The 17,287-nt window shown below is 46.0% G+C and overlaps 2 protein-coding genes and 1 long non-coding RNA gene across 3 annotated transcripts; 1 reads left to right on the top strand and 2 right to left on the bottom strand.

Annotated features, from left to right (window-relative positions):
• The first annotated feature begins 943 nt into the window (after positions 1 to 943).
• On the top strand, positions 944 to 3,328 carry LOC119299835. The gene has a single exon (XM_037576982.1). It carries the CDS (start codon positions 944 to 946, stop codon positions 3,041 to 3,043), a length of 2,100 nt encoding a protein of 699 aa, XP_037432879.1. The 3' UTR covers positions 3,044 to 3,328.
• Positions 3,329 to 8,241: 4,913 nt separating this feature from the next.
• LOC119299836 (dirigent protein 2-like) lies at positions 8,242 to 9,134 on the bottom strand. Its single transcript, XM_037576983.1, has one exon. It carries the CDS (start codon positions 8,839 to 8,841, stop codon positions 8,242 to 8,244), a length of 600 nt encoding a protein of 199 aa, XP_037432880.1. The 5' UTR covers positions 8,842 to 9,134.
• Positions 9,135 to 14,803: 5,669 nt separating this feature from the next.
• Positions 14,804 to 17,069, bottom strand: LOC119302475. The gene is made up of 4 exons (XR_005147612.1): positions 16,912 to 17,069; positions 16,750 to 16,807; positions 15,148 to 15,207; positions 14,804 to 15,060 (listed from the first exon to the last, which is right to left on the bottom strand). It is a non-coding gene; the product is annotated as an uncharacterized LOC119302475 (long non-coding RNA).
• Positions 17,070 to 17,287: the final 218 nt, after the last annotated feature.

A 17,287-nucleotide genomic window follows, 5' to 3' on the forward strand; every position in this document is an offset into this window, starting at 1 on the left:
CAGGAGTGAACATTCTGGTCCCAGGTCGGTTGCCAGACGACTATTATTGTCCTGATGAGAACGAACATAATGACGTTGGCAAGATTATTTGGGGAAGATGGGGCACCTGAAATGCAATGGGGGACATGGAAAGTGAGGAGGATTCATAGGTTTAATTAGTTCAAACTAGGTATGCTAACTTTATGGTGGAACCAACTCACGAGAGTTCCAAGTCGCATTGGTGCTTGTATTTTATTTCCAAGCTTTCCTGCAATTTTAGTTTAGTGGAAAGAGGTGTTTCCATCAATTACGATGTGCATGTGATCACTTCATCAATCTGAAGATGTTGTGTCGGTTCAGTCTTTTTCGAAGGTGCTCATAGGAATAGGACTGTATGCGTGTATTAAAAAAAATGAGTGTATGCGAGTGTCTTCGATTGTAATGTGTTAAAAACATGATTCTACTACAAATGTACCTAAATTTTTAGGCATGGCAGGTCAAACTCCCGAGATGGCAAATTATATGTCAATTTTCTTAGCAAGCACATGGCAAATCCTTACCGTGTTCAGTTTTTTGCCAGGAATTGCCGTGATTGTTAAGAAAATTGTCATCCTCGCAACAACATATAATCTACTTAAAAATGTTCGATTTGCCGTGTCTAAAATCTGATGTCTGATTTTCAAGCACTCCAACTTGAATTTCAAAGAAAAATTAAGCAAAATTGAACCACGCAGAATGGCTGCTGCTACTATGTCGGTTCGAAGCACGAGGGAGGGCCCACGCGACGCCGATCAGCCGGATCTGCCGTCGACCAGCCAAGTCGGTTCCTCCTTCCTCTCCCGATCCATATAACCAACCAACGCCTCCCTCCTCCAGATCAAATCAATCCCATCAGATCTCAATTCTTCCTCCCCAGCCTAGCCCGCTCCCTCGATCCCCCCAAAACCCTAGCGCGCTGACCGCCATGGCAACGCAGACGGAGCCCGCTGCGCCGCCGCGCCGCCTCCTCGGCCCTCCCGTCATCCGCGCCGCCCGCCCCTCGCCCGGCCCCGCCGACGTCGCCGCGCCCGCGTCGCACCCCTTCCTCGACCTCCTCGACGCGGCCTTCAACGCGCCGTCCGCCGCGGAGGCCAAGGCCGCGCTCAAGCCGCGGAGGGCGCTCACGGAGAACTGCTCCGCCACGTACGCCAACTCGGGCAACCCCTGCCTCGACCTCTTCTTCCAGGTGGTGCCCGACACGCCGCCCGAGCGCGTGCGCGCGCTGCTCGCCGCGGCGTGGGCGCACGACGCGCTCACGGCGCTCAAGCTCGCCTGCAACCTCCGCGGCGTCCGCGGCACCGGCAAGTCGGACAAGGAGGGCTTCTACGCGGCCGCGCTCTGGCTGCACGACAACCACCCGCGCACGCTCGCCTGCAACGTCGCCGCGCTCGCCGAGTTCGGCTACCTCAAGGACTTCCCCGAGCTGCTCTTCCGCCTCATCCACGGCCCCGACGTGCGCAAGGTCGCCAGGGAGGGCGCCGCCGCCGAGAAGGTGAGGAGGAAGGAGAAGGACTTCGCCAAGCAGCGGGAGGCCTTGCGGGCTAGCCTGGCCAGCCGCAAGCGCGCCCGCGAGCTGGCCCCTGTGCCGCCCAAGGCCACCTTCGGCGACTTCCTCTCCGCCGCCCTCTCCAAGGCCGGCAGGAAGCCCATGGAGGTGGAGACCGTCCCTGTGTCTGTCGCGGTCCAGGAGCCGGCCGAGCAGAAGCCCGAGGAGATGGAGGTGGACGTGGACCAGAAGAAGAAGCCCCGGCGGATGTCCAAGAAGGTCCGGAAGGTGGCCAAGCTCGCCGTGCAGTCGCTGGAGACGTACTACGGCGACAGCGCGTACCGCTTCCTGTTCGAGGCCGTCGCGGACTTCTTCGCCGCCCTCCTCGCTTCGGACCTCGAGCAGCTGGCCGCAGGTGGCAAGAAGATCGGCCTCGCCGCGAAGTGGTGCCCCACGCCGGGCTCGTCCTTCGACCGCACCACGCTGCTCTGCGAGGCCATCGCCCGTCGCCTCTTCCCGCGCGACTCGGACCCCGAGTACGCCCAGCTCACGGACGAGCACTACACGTACCGCGCCCTCCACCGCCTCCGCCGCGAGGTGCTCGTGCCGCTGCGCAAAGTGCTGGAACTCCCGGAGGTGTACATGAGCGCCCAGCGGTGGTCGGAGCTCCCCTACACCCGCGTGGCCTCGGTGGCCATGCGGCGGTACAAGTTCCTCTTCAAGAAGCACGACGAGGAGCGCTTCGACAAGTACCTGGAGGACGTGGAGGCCGGCAAGGCCAAGATCTCGGCGGGCGCGCTCCTGCCGCACGAGATCGCCGCGTCCGCCTTAAGTGGCGTGGAGGACGACGTGTCGGAGCTGCAGTGGCGCCGCATGGTAGACGACCTGCGCTCCAAGGGGGCGCTGAGCAACTGCATCTCCGTCTGCGACGTGTCCGGCAGCATGCACGGCACCCCGATGCATGTGTGCATCGCGCTGGGCGTGCTCACATCGGAGCTCAGCGAGGAGCCCTGGGCAGGCAAGGTGGTCACCTTCAGCGAGAGGCCCGAGATCCACCTGATCAAGGGCAAGACCCTTCGGGAGAAGATGAGTTTCGTGGAGAGTATGCAGTGGGACATGAACACCAACTTCCAGGCGGTGTTCGACCAGATCCTCTCCACTGCGGTGGAGGCCCGGCTGGCGCCCGAGAAGATGATCAGGACCATTTTCGTGTACAGCGACATGGAGTTCGACCAGGCGTCGGCAACCGGCGGGTACTATGCTCGCAGCAGGTCGTGGGACACGGACTACGAGGTGATCTGCAAGAAGTTCAGGGCTGCCGGGTATGGCGACGTGGTGCCCCAGATCATCTTCTGGAACCTGCGTGACTCGAAGTCGACGCCGGTGACGTCGACCCAGCCTGGGGTGGCCATGGTGAGCGGCTTCTCCAAGAACTTGCTCAAGATCTTCCTGAAGAACGACGGCGTGGTGAACCCCGAGGCCATCATGATGGAGGCCATCGCCGGCGAGGAGTACCAGAAGCTGGAGGTGTTCGATTAGATCGATTGTCAGTTGTCATGAGCTTAGTCTGATCAGTTCTTTTCAGAATTGGCAGCTGGTGTTGATTCTCAGAATTCGAACCAAATCCATGCCTGCAAATGCAATAGGTTTCCGTCGTTGAACATTATGGTTGTGCTGGTAGGATGATTGGCATGGTTTAGCTTTATCCAGTTTTAGTGATGAATCGTCCTTGATTTGGAGTGCATGAATGAACTTCTGTATTTCGGACAGTGTACTGTTCGTGGTATGATGATTGGACTGGAAGAACGGATTTCTAGTGCTTAATACTGTACGTCCACTGACATATACTGTAGGTAGTTGTATTGCTGATCCAACATCATGCTTCTTTGCTCCTGCATGCCATGGCAGCTTGCTGCTGTTAATTTGCCAGTTCATTTGGACAGCGTATATATACTGCTGAAATACAATTGTTGTGGTGTTCCTGCCCTTTACCAGTTATCTCGGTTTAGTTTGTCGTGGTGTTTTGATTAGCTTCTGTTGAACATGTTGCTTTAGTTGGTACTAGGATAGGAATGTAGTGAGTCTCTTTGATTAGTGTCGTAGGTATGAACTGAATTCAGTTCAGGGCCAGTTTACCTTGAAATTCTCTGTTTCTGCAGGACAAGAGTGCAGGAAACAGAGAGTGAATAAAATGGCTTTGAATGGGGAATTGCTCAATTCCTACTACTTCACAGAAAATACATTATTCATAGCCTTAAATCCTTGATTTTTTTTTCATGGGTGGTACTACATCATATAACTAAAATTTGAGTTAGAACATGAACTAACATAAGTTGTTTCTAATTTTTTTTGGAGTTACTGTGTTAGTTGATTTTAACTGTAGTCAGTTGCTTCACAATCAAATGGTGATTGCACCCAGTTGTGGTAGTGGCAATTTTACCTACCTAAGAGCATCTCTAGCCAATCCCCTAAAAAGTAGAGGAGTAAACCGCCGAGTTAGCTTTAGCCTTTAGACCTCCTTTGGTTTGTAAGAATTTTGTGGGAATCTCGTAGGATAGGATTTCTATAGACAAAATTTCTTTAGAGCCCTTTCTATCCTCTATATTTCATAGGAAAATAAATGTTAGTCTAGACTCAATGGAAAAATCCTATGATGTTAACCAAAGGGCATCTTCTTTCATATTTCTATTCATAGTATTTCAGATGCATGTCATCTTATTTCCTATGACTTTTCTATTGCTATGATTTTCCTATCATATGAACCAACAAAGGAGGCCTTAGTGGAGTAATTTACTCCACTAGTTTTGGCTGGACCTAACCGATTCCCTAAATACAGGGGAGTAAAACTTACAATTGGCTTATGCATTTTGTCAAACACTTGATACGCGTCTCCGCGACGAGCGGCAACAATGTTGACCACACATATTTAACTATTTCACTCATATTCTACAGGTAGATGAAATTTCTTTACACTTCAAAAATTACGTTAGTACTCATTCCGCTCCAAATTACTTATTTTAGATTTATCTAGAGACAAATGTATAATTTGGGATGGAGGTTGTACTAAGTATTGAAATTTCTTCTATATAATATCATAACACATCTCGTTTCATTGTTGGTTGGCGGAAATAAAGGACTTGCATCCTAGGATGCTAACAAATTAGTTGGCCTTGCTTGTGCTTCTTGTGTACCAACATATTGCCTCGTTTGTTTGCTATTCACGTCTTAAGTGTTCTGTGTGATATTCGTTTATTGCCTCCTGGATTATGCATTCAAACACTGCAAAACCAACAAACTAAATTTCAAAAGTAGATAATAATTCTGGAGCATGCTTTTATTGAAGTGTAATCAGGTGCCTGTAGATTGTACCATAAGCCGTAAGGGAATCATCGAGGAAAATTAACAGAAGTTCAAGAAACTCATCTCAGGTTCTTTACAAAACATGCAATTCATAAGCCTATGATTACCCAAAACTTCATTCTTACAGCCTCTGGACTTGGCATGGACCATGCAGTCATGTTCCAGAAAAGGTAACAAAAAAACGGCCAACATTGGCATGATTTGACATTTCTATTCACCTATGGTGTCGGGCCCACACGTGGACCGTGCCATCCTTATTTCCTGCAGATATCTCGGTTGTCTTCTCAACTTGGCGGTCAGCCCCGATAGGGCCTCTGCAACTGTTTGTGTTATTTGGGGTTCACCGGATTTGAGCAAGAAGATCAGTTTGGTCCTCATAGATTTCAGCAAGCTTTTTACCATTGCAAATGTTGGTTACATTGATTAGTCCATCTCCGAACTCTGCAATAACAATGCCATTATCAGAACAACCTGATATTGATCCTGAACTGATGTGGTAGTTGTAGGGATGCAGAATCAGTTTATCTGGACCTGAGCGGTAGTAATGAGGACGCAAAACATCATGGCACGGCGAACCATGGCTCTAATGTCGTCCCGACTATTGTTTCAACATGGACGGCTATTGGCAATGTCCTTGGGGTACATGGCCTGCAACTCCGCAGCTGCGGCACACATAGCCGGGTGGAGGTGCCTCACCTTCAATCTGAAAGAACATGTTAAATTATATTCTAAACAAATTCACAGAACAATGCAAAAATTATAGTGGAATAGTATAGTTCACATATTCACAAACACAAGGTAAATGATCTGTTACAATTTGTATTGAAATCTCCTAGGAGTTCAAAGGCTGGAAACAATCTTCTAGTTAGATTGTCAAAAAAGTTCAAGAATACCAAAAAGAAAGAAACCTGGTCTTAGCAAAGCATGAACATCTACACGCTCTTTTTCATCATAACAATGGCTTTGATCTTTTAAGAGAACCTTTTCAGACTATTTGCTAGCATAATCATAACTCAAAAGGACTTGACACTGAAGACACAAAATTTCTGCATTACCATTATGGCGTCCTGATGTAAACCTTCCAGCAGCTTGCCCTCTCTTAGATGACTGCTCTTCCCTACATGCAATGCACCATTAAATATGATCATTAGAGAGGGTGCCAAAAAATCTAGCCGCTGATATATGCGAGAGAAGGAAATGTTGTATTCTAACCATTTGAGTTCAACTGCATCAATCACAGCTGCGATTGCAGCATCTTCATCCATGACTTTCCGTCTGCAAATAGTGGTACAATATTAGTATATGCAAAAGAAGAACATCTTCTTCGCCATCAGTTAATGCCCTACAAGGTTCAGCTTAAGCAATTGAGCTAAAGACCTCCCAAAGTTAGACCGACGTTAATATCTGTATGGAGAAAGAGTGACATATAGAACATCTACTGTAAAACAGTATGCATATCATTTTGGTTCATTTTTTGAAGGAAGCAGGCAGAAAAGGGAAGAGAGAGTGCCTTGTCAGTCTCTATTTTCAACAGACACAAACTGTTAAGAACGTAAGATCGTTGCTCAATTCCCACTGCTTCACAGAGAAACACGTTACTCATAGCCTTAAATCCTTGATTTTTCTCCGTGTGGTACATCATATAACTAAAATTTGAGTTAGAACATGAACTAACATAAGTTGTTTCTAATTATTTTTGGAGTTGCAGTGTGGGTTGATTTTAACCGTAGTCAGTCCCTTCCTTTTCTATGTGCTAAACTTTCACAATCAAATGGTGATTGCATCCAGTTGTGCCGGTGGCAATTTTACCTACCTAATACACTATCAGTAGCATTTGTATTTCTGTATGTCCAAGAGGACAAACAAATATATTTAATTGTGTAACTCATATTTTACAGGTAGATAAAATTTCATTACATTTTAAAAAATTACGTTATAGTACTAAGTATTGACATTTCTTCTATATAATATTGTAAAGAATCTCGTTTTATTGCTGGTTGGCCCCTACCATATAGCACTTCTGCAAAGATCAGAAATAAAGGAGTTCCATCCTAGGACGCTAACAAATTAGTTGGCCTTGCTTGTGCTTCTTGTGTACCAACATATTGCCTCGTCTGTTTGCTATTTACGTCTTAAGTGTTCTGTGTGATATTCGTTTATTGCCTCCTGGACTATGCATTCAAACACTGCAAAACCAGCAAACTAATTTGCAAAAGTAGACAATAATTCTGGAGCATGCATTTACTGAAGTGTGATCAGGTGCCTGTAGAAACCGTAAGGGAATCCTTGAGGAAAATTAACAGAAGTTCACGGAACTCATCTCAGGTTCCTACGGTGGCAAGAAAAAAGGCCAACTTTGGCATGATTTGAGATTTCTACTCACCTACGGTGTTGGGCCCACATGTGGACCATGCCATCCTTATTTCCAGCAAGTATCTCGGTCGTCTTCTCAACTTGGCGGTCACCCCCGATAGGGCCTCTGCAACTGTTTGTGTTATTTGGGGTTCACCGGGTTGAGCAAGAAGCTCAGTTTGGCCCTCATAAATTTCAGCAAGCTTTTTCCGTTGCAAATGTTGGTTATATTGATTAGTCCACCTTCGAACCCTGCAATAAAAAAGTCATTATCAAAACTGAGCAGTAGTAATAGGGATGCAAAGTCAGTTTATTTGGACTTGAGCGGTAGTAATGGGGACGCACATCATGGCACGGCGAACCATGGCTCGAATGTTGTCCCGACTATTGTTTCAACATGGATGGCTATTGGCAATGTCCTTGGGGTACATGACTCCCACCAACGGAATTAGCACCCAGTACATTATCTCTTGCCACTTCTTTTTGCAAGCATTCTTTTTTGTTGGTGCATGATCTGAATTCATTACAAATATAGGTGGTTCCCCTCGCTGAAAATAGTGGCGCTCTGATAGGTTGAGGTCATCTCTTGCCTATTGCGTTGCAGAGGGAGGTGCGGAAACATGGCATGTTGGCTAGGCCTATCCTAGAGAAGAATGCTTGCTAACAAGTTGGTATTCTCCAATCTCTCACATATTAAACATTTTGAACATATAATACTAATGAAATATGGGGGAGAATAACTTGGTAAAGCACAAAGATTGGTTACTACCTAGATAGCTAGCTCATTGACGCACATTCAGCTAGCAAATGGAACCAGTGGAAGGTATATATAGAAGCTTTCATCTATGCAATAATGAACGATGCCCACATATGGGCTGATGTGTACATAGGAACTCGAAATGCATGATAATGTCTAAATTGCATGAACACATCACGCAACTCTTCTGCATAGAAGCCACAACTATTAGTTCTGAGAATTTAGTCATCACAATTCACAACTGCTCTGCATAAAGTCCGTTTGCTATCTAGAGCATGTAGATTGTACATACGTACACGCTGCACGTTCGCGAGGCTTTGCTTCCATGTACAGCATATATGCTCAGTAGTTGAATGCATTTTGTTGGGGTTTCAAGAACATTTGAACACCAATTGAAAATATATTTGCAACGTACTCCTACACAATAGCACTGTACGCACACAAACCAACAAGCACAACCATCGATCAGGCATGGTACATGTCCAGGAACAGGTCGACCTCGTAGACGAGGGACTCCGGCGTGGGGCTGCCGGCGCGCCATCCTGAAGGTGCCGGTGCCGCCCACCACGGCGCGCTCGATGGCGCTCGTGAAGCTCAGCACGGGGCCCAGCATGGCCAGAGTGCTCCCGCGGCGCTCGCCGGCCGTGAAGACGAGGTTGATCGCCGATTGCGCGCCCGGCGGGCTCACGAGCCCCGCGCTGACGAAGAGGCCCTGGTACCGGCGGACGAGCGACGAGTTCCTCGCGTCCGGCCCGTCGCGCAGCTCGTCGTCGAGCACGCCGACCGCCCCGAACGTCGCGTCGGCGCCCAGAGGGGACGGCACCGCCGTGAGCGTCGTGGCGTTCGGGCCGGCGAAGGTCTCGTGCATGTACAGGTGGATGTGCGTGAGGCAGCCGGCGCGCGCTGGGAGGTAGGGCGCCGTCCACAAGGCCAGCAGGAGGACGAGAGGGGGTCATGGTGATCAGAATTCAGAACGTGTAGGGCGTGTAGCAAGTAGCAACTGATATTTCAGTTTCAGCTGAGGGTGTGCAACGTTCCTGCCGATGGATTCAGCTTGCTCATAACGCTCCGTAGGCTTCATGCCTTCATCGGCTCGTTGAGGGACCGAGCCTGAGTATGACCTGCAGGCTAACAATAGACCTGCATCTGCATGCCCGTATATGTAGCTGTCACAACTAACAAATTAATTAAGACATTCATTTTATATAGTTTCAAAAAAAAACAAGTATTTTTTAGCTAGCAGTGTTATCTACTTCTCTGACCATCTGGTTGACCACCTTTGCAACCATCATGAAGTTAGTGTTTTATTTAGATATCGGGATATATTTTTTGTTGATTTTATTTAGTGTGTTTATGGGACTGTCTATTTAACATTCGACTGATTTTCAATTGACTTTTATTCAAATTTCTGACAAGTAAAGAGATGACATCTGTATGTCCAAAACACAGACGATACTTGTATGTTTGTATGTCCAACAAAACGGGCCGGACTAAAAGTTCTTACCCGGTTCTCACCGAACCAAAACATAACCCGATTCATTTCTGCTCAACTACGCAACCAACCAGGCCCTCCTGGACCACAAAACACGCCTAACAAAAAGAGAATAAAAGTAGGATTATCAGGTTTTACAGAACACCAACACTCTCCTACTCTTTTTTGCTCACCCTTATAATATACAAACATCTTTTACGTGAACTTGTCTGCAGAAAACATCAAAGAATCTAGTGAAAAAAATGGAATCATTAGGTTCTAACTGTGACGCTTCCGATTCAATCGTACACTAATCATACACGCAAACGTGTACGATCAAGATCAGGGACTCACGGAAAAATATCACAACACAACTCTACAAATAAAATAAGTCATACAAGCATTATATTACAAGCCAAAGGCCTCGAGGGCTCGAATACAAGAGCTCGATCATAGACGAGTCAGCGGAAGCAACAATATCTGAGTACAGACATAAGTTAAACAAGTTTGCCTTAAGAAGGCTAGCACAAACTGGGATACAGATCGAAAGAGGCGCATGCCTCCTGCCTGGGATCCACCTAAACTACTCCTGGTCGCCGTCAGCGGGCTGCACGTAGTAGTAGGCACCTTCCGAGTAGTAGTAGTCGTCATCAACGGTGGCGTCTGGCTCCTGGACTCCAACGTCTGGTTGCAGCAATCGGATATAGGAAAGGGGAAAAGTGGAAGAAAAGCAACCGTGAGTACTCATCCAAAGTACTCGCAAGCAAGGAGCTACACTACATATGTATGCATTGGTATCAAATGGAATAAGGGTATCATATGTGGACTGAACTGCAGAATGCCGGAATAAGAGAGGGATAGCTAGTCCTTTCGAAGACTACGCTTCTGGTAACCTCCATCTTGCAGCAGGAGAAGAGAGTAGATGGTAAGTTCACCAAGTAGCATCGCATAGCATAATCCTAACCGATGATCCTCCCCTCGTCGCCCTGTGAGAGAGCGATCACCGGTTGTATCTGGCACTTGGAAGGGTGTGTTTTATTAAGTATCCGGTTCTAGTTGTCATAAGGTCAAGGTACAACTCCAAGTCGTCCTGTTACCGAAGATCACGGCTATTCGAATAGATTAACTTTCCTGCAGGGGTACACCACATAACCCAATACGCTCAATCCCATTTGACCGCACACACTTTCCTGGGTCATGCCCGGCCTCGGAAGATCAACACGTCGCAGCCCTACCTAGGCACAACAGAGAGGTCAGCACGCCGGTCTAAATCCTATGGCGCAGGGGTCTGGGCCCATCGCCCATTGCACACCTGCACGTTGCGTACGCGGCCGGTGAGCAGACCTAGCAACCTCCATTACAAAGGAAGTTGCGTTACGCGGTCCAACCCGGCGTGCGTCGCTCAGTCGCTGACGTCACGAAGGCTTCGGCTGATACCACGACGTCGAGTGCCCATAACTGTCCCCGCGTAGATGGTTAGTGAGTATAGGACAGTAGCCAGACTCAGATCAAATACCCAGATCTCGTTAAGCGTGTTATTTTGAAGTAACCGCGAACGCCGACCAGGGCCAGGCCCACCTCTCTTCTAGGTGGTCTCAACCTGCCCTGTCGCTCCGCCTCAAAGTAACAGTCGGGGGCCGTCGGGAACTCAGGCCCACCACTACCTGGATGGAGCCACCTGCCCCTTCAGCCCCCATCTCCAAACAGTATCACCGGTAATGTAACAGTGTAAAGTATAAAGTATATGCCCGTGATCACCTCCCGAAGTGATCACGGCCCAGTAGTATAGCATGGCAGACAGACAAGAGTGTAGGGCCACTGATGATAAACTAGCATCATATACTAAGCATTAGGATTGCAGGTAAAGGTAACAACAGTAGTAGCAAGGACAGGCTATGCATCAGGATAGGATAACGGAAAGCAGTAACATGCTACACTACTCTAATGCAAGCAGTATAGAGGAGAGTATGCGATATCTGGTGATCAAGGGGGAGGGGCTTGCCTGGTTGTTCTGGCAAGTAGGAGGGGTCGTCTTCGATGTAGTCGAACACACGAACATCGGCAGCGGTCTCAGAGTCTACCAGAAAGAAGGTACGGAGGGGGAATACAATAAATAACAGAGCAATCAAATGTAACACAAAACAAGACGCAGCAATACGTTGTGCTAGGGGTGACCTAACGCAGGGATAGGTGATACCGGCGAAAAGGGAAACATCCGGGAAAGTATTCCCGGTGTTTGGCATATTCAGACAAACGAACCGGAGGGGGAAGGTTGCAGGTTCGCTGTGATGGGGCATGCGGCAGGTAGGTAGATGGCGTATTCGGATTCGTCTTATTTTTCTGAGCATTTTTCATTTATAGAATATTTTGATCCGAGTTACGGTTTAATATCTATAAATTTACAAAGTTTTAAAGGGTTTTCTAAATTGTCTTAATTCAAAATTAAGCGTCTAAATACTTTTGTCACATGGGGCTGTCCTAGCCAGGGTGTATGACAGTGGGGCTACAGGGTCTAGTCAGCAGTAGTTGACCATTCAATGTTGACTAGTCAACAGGGCCCAAGGGCCCACATGTAATTGACACATGTGCTAAAAGACTTAACTAAACTAGTAAAAAAAATTAAACAAGGGGGGCCACTGGTCATTGGGCCATCTAACTAATCTACCAATTAACAGGGCTAATCCCACTAAACCAGGCCGGCCCCTACGTCTAGCAGCCCAAGGCCAACGCTGGGCGCTCGTTCCAGCCAGCGAGGCCAGCGCCGGCGTGCGGAGGAAAGCAGGGCGCGGCCCTGGCAGGTGCGTACAACAGCGATGACAGGCTGAGCGTGCAGCAGAGGGAAGCTACAGCGCGCGGGGTGGCAAGCGGATGCGGGGCAGCAACAGCGATGGCGCTGCAGAAGCAACAGGGGGCGGCGACAGCAGCAGAAGTAGCAACGGGCAGCAGTGGCTGCGGGCGTCGCGAGTAAGTAGCAGCTGCAGGAGCAGCGGCAAGCGAGCGTCAGCTGCGGCAGCAGGAGCGGCTGTGCCTGCGTGCGGGAGCGCAGCCACGGGTGGCCAGAGGCACGCGTGAGCGCGACCACGCAGCGGTGAGCGCGACCACGCAGCGGTGAGCGCGAGCTCCGGCGCGACGGCGTACAGGTTCTACGGCGACGAATTCAACGGGGAAAAGAGTGGGAATCGGTGGAGGTGCTCACCCCGGAGTTAATGGTGAGCTCGAGGAGGTCGGGGGCGAACCGGAGGGGCGGCACGACGGCGAGAGGCATGCGGTGGACGATGGGGAAGAAGGCTCGATCCCGACGATTGACGACGCCCCGGCTCGAACTAGTGGTTGTAGTCGAAGTAGAGGAGCCCGGCGCGTCTCCTGGCAAGGTGTCAGCCCGCGGGGAACTCGGTGGCCATTGTAACGATGGGGCGGCGGCGATTGCGTCTTTGGGCGCGGACGAACTCGAGGGGGAGAGAGACGAGCGAGGGGAACGGGCGTGCTAGGGTTACAGGGGAAGAGTGAGGGGGTGCAGGGGCTTGCTCTTATCCCCTCCGTCGAACCGCAGGATCAACGACGCGTGTGCATCGGCGGCGTTGACGTGCGTGCTGCGTCCACGGCGCCTCTGGTGAACACAGGAAGGAGATGACCGCTGTGGTGGGTTGGGCCGGTACTGTAGCTAGTGGGCTCAAGTGCACAGTGCACTTTAGCTCTTGTTCTTTTCTTATTGTTCTATAACTTTTATTCTTTCTGTTTTCACTTTAATTTTAATAGTAAACTAGTTTTATAAAATGTGAAACTTGGTCCATAAATAGTGTTGCTAATTTAGAATCTGCCACAAAAAGGTTTCGGAGTTACATAAATGTTTTGGAATTTTACAATTTGGAAAGGCATTTTAAGTTACTGTTTTGACCCTGTTTTAATTATTTTTTTGGGGCATTTAAATACCTTATAAAATGTTGGTTATTATATGTTAATTACTTAGAGAATATTTGCAACCCAACGAACATTTTGTCTTTTAAATTTTGAAGAAAACAATTTGACATGCAATTTGAATTTGAATTTGAGTTTGATTTGGAACAAAGTGATGATTGGGAAACTAATTGTGATGACTTGGCAGTCATTAGCAGGGGATTACTGTAGCCTAATTATCCGGGCGTCACACTAACTGACTGAAAGCAACACTGAAATTTATTTAGATCAGGGTAAAAACAGTGAACCAAACAGGAAATACAGAGTTAAAAAAGCATTCTAAATACACATGAAAATATGTGATGCATTACAGTGTAATGTAGCTGCAATTTACATTGTCAGAAATCCAGGAAATTAGAGATAAAGCATGGACTATGATAAATGTGGGATATTGCATTAAGACAACTGAGGATATGCAGTGAAAAAAATCAGAGGAGCTCCACTGTAAATACCTACAGTATATACAATGTAAAAAGTGGGGTGTTTACAGAGTGTAATTCCCTAAAATAATCTTAGGTATTGCACTGTAATACCTACAACTTTTACAGTGACTATTCTGTAAATTACACATAAAAAATTACATTGAAATCAAACTGAAAAAGCACACTGCAGGAATGACAACAATGAAGTAGGCACAAAGACAACATTTTAGACACATCAGAGAAAATTCACTGAGTAAATAAGTAGAAATTGCAGTGCAAACACCAAGGAATGACAACAATGAAAAATCACAGGAAATTACAATGTGAACACCAAGGATTTACAGTGACTAAAGCTCTGGAATTACAGTATACATTCTAAGGAATTACTCTGAAAGTAAAGCACAGTGAAGGACCACATGAATTATAGTGCTTCACAAGGAAAATTTACAGTCTAAATACACATGAATTACTATAAAATAAGTACAGCAAAATACAATCTAAGAACGCAGAAATTAACCAGAAGCAAATCAGGGCATTCTGGCAAATTACAGTAAGCACCTTGTGGGAACATGTATTGACAATGTCACAAGAGTTTCTTGTTCATATTATTGCAAATATTGACATTTACTTTTTCAAAATTGCAGATGGGAAGCAAGCAAAGAACAATAACTGAACTTGATATACTCACAATGACACAAGAACTCGTTCTAAATGTGAGATAAAATAGCAAATAATGATCTCAGAAACTTGAAGAAAAATGCTATGTACATAATAATGAAAAGTTGGCAATCTATTGCAGGAAACATTTTCATTTACTGCTCCCCCACAATCTGACATTATATACAACGCAAAAGACCTAGTTATCTACATGATGGAACTAGCAAAAGCAAAGCGTGAAGAAATCAAAACTACAATACAGTACATACATTACAGCAAACCCAGCTCTATGACTTCATGAGCACATATATAATACAAAAAAAACAGGGGAGGAAATACTCTGATAATTACATTTAATTTGCAGAGGAAAAGCACTGAAATTCCATGAGATGTGCAAACAAACAATAAGATACATAAGCAAAAAAGATTAATTATGGCCTAAATACAGAACTACGACACTGGGAAACTGCAGTGCAACAGTAAAGAGAGGAACAGACTAAAGCCATCAGAGAGTTTAGTATAACAATGGGGGCTGACAACATTCCTTCTTCAAGCACATGATAATTTCCTCTTCAATGATTCACTTTATGCAAAAACAAAAAAAGACAAGGGTCAATCCAAACAAAGATCATAAAAAACACAATCAACTACTTCAAGAAAAAGAACACACATGATTCATATATAACTTGAATAGAGCGTTGTCAAAGCCTCCATTATCACCAAGAAGTCCCTGAAAAAAGTCAACAGACCCAAATTAAAAATCTGAAATAGAGAAGAAAGAAGAAAATAAAAACTAAAGAAGAAGAAACAAATAAGTACCAATGACATAGCATTAGAACCATCGTGCGCGAAGTCATTAAGCACAAATGGAACATTCAAAGAATATGCACTCTCAATAGATGATACTAATGGAATGTCCTGGTGAGAGACTTTCCGTAGCCTACCCATTAGAATAAAAAGCAAAACAAATCATAAAAAAAATGAGAAACATATCCGAGAGCTAGCTCTAAACACATGAATATGGCATAGGAATGTAGCTCAAAAATTGCGGAGAATGAAATAAAATTACAGAGAAATGCAGCTGAAATTTACAATCAAATTACAGTGAAAAACTAGGGAATTACAGTGTAAATCTCAGTCAAATTACAGAGTAAATCTGACGCAAATTCCAATGTAAATCTCGATCAAATTACAGTGTAATATCTGGGACATATCACAATGCAAATCTGGGGAATTACAGTGTAAAACTCAGTAAAATTACATAGTAAATCTGAGGCAAATTCAGTGGAAATCTCAGTCAAACTACAGTGTAATATGTGCGACATATTACAGTGCAAATATGGGGAATTACAGTGAACGCAGTCAACTTACATAGTAAATCTAGGCAAATTCCAGTGTAAATCTCGGTCAAATTACAGTGTAATATCTGAGACATATTACAGTGCAAATCTAGGGGATTACATTGTAAATTTTGGTCAAATTACAGAGTAAAAGTAGCTGAAATATACACAGAAAACGGAGGGCATATAACAGTGTAAAATCTAGGGGATTGCAGTGTAAATCTCGGTCAAATTACGGAGTAAAAGAAGCTGAAACATACATAGTAAATCTACGGCATATTGCAGTGTAAATCTAGGGGATTACAGTGCAAATCTCGGGCATATTATAGTGTAAAAGAAGCTCACATTTACAAAGAAACTCTGTGGCATACTACAGTGCATATCTGGGACATACTAGGCATATTACACTGCCTACCTAATATTTGGAGATTAAAAGGCTACACTGGATATACCACACTGCAAAATCTAACACTAAAAAACAGAACAAATTACAGTGCTACTACACATGGAATTACAAAGTAAATGCCGAGGAATTACAATGATAGTGCACAGAGAAATACATGGGATTACCCTTGAGACTACACTGCTCACTCTGCAAACATCTCACACGGGAATAAGCACTGGAAAAGCCTAACACAGGGAAACAATTAATACTACCAAAATACAAACAACTACAACCAAAATCAGGAGGGTTGGAGTAGAACTGCCATGAACCAACCAGACCAAGAAAATATAGAGCCTACCTATCCAGCAGAAATTACTGAACCCTAACCACAAGAACAACCCTCTGATGACACCTACCACCGCCTATAACCGATGGGATCAAAACATGGAGACCTAAAACCTAACAGCGGAACCACAACCCAGAACAACAGACTAATTCGTACATCTACAAAAAAAGCAGAGGAGGAACCAACGGAATCTACACATACCCCGAAGCTGAACAAATAGCTGCGTCTACAAGAGCTTTCCACAACAACACCCTGGAACCTACACACACCAGGAAGCCAAGCAAAAACAGAGTTAGATCTAGAAGCTAAGGGGCAAAAACATGCGAAATCACACAGGGGGAGGGGGAGATGAGAACAACGAACCATGGCAACCGTGAATCAAAGAGAAAATTAAGCTCCAGCAGGGGGAAAGGGGACGGAATCGCCTCCTCTTCTCCACCGCTCTACGTCTAGCTCTCTCTCTATCAAATCGAAAACTATCGAACACTACCGCCCAAATGAAATGGGCAAGGGAAATGCGCAGAAAAAACCAGACAGAAAACCACACCTGGCGAGCGGCGGAAAAACGGGCTGGAGCCAAACGAAACGTGCGCCCGATAAGAAAAACAGACCCAAAACGACAACTCTCAGCGCGAATCTTAACACGAGATCGAACGGACACAGATTTGAATGAAAGCCAATTGCAAAACACTCGACTGAAAAATAGCAAAACCGTTTATTTATTTGTTCGAATGAAGAT

The sequence above is a fragment of the Triticum dicoccoides genome, chromosome 5A, assembly GCF_002162155.2.
Source record: "Triticum dicoccoides isolate Atlit2015 ecotype Zavitan chromosome 5A, WEW_v2.0, whole genome shotgun sequence".
NCBI lineage: Eukaryota > Viridiplantae > Streptophyta > Magnoliopsida > Poales > Poaceae > Triticum > Triticum dicoccoides.

Coding starts and splice junctions, on each gene's coding strand:
- LOC119299835 (XM_037576982.1), top strand. CDS start 944: ATGGCAACGCAGACGGAGCCCGCTGCGCCGCCGCGCCGCCTCCTCGGC.
- LOC119299836 (XM_037576983.1), bottom strand. CDS start 8,841: ATGCACGAGACCTTCGCCGGCCCGAACGCCACGACGCTCACGGCGGTG.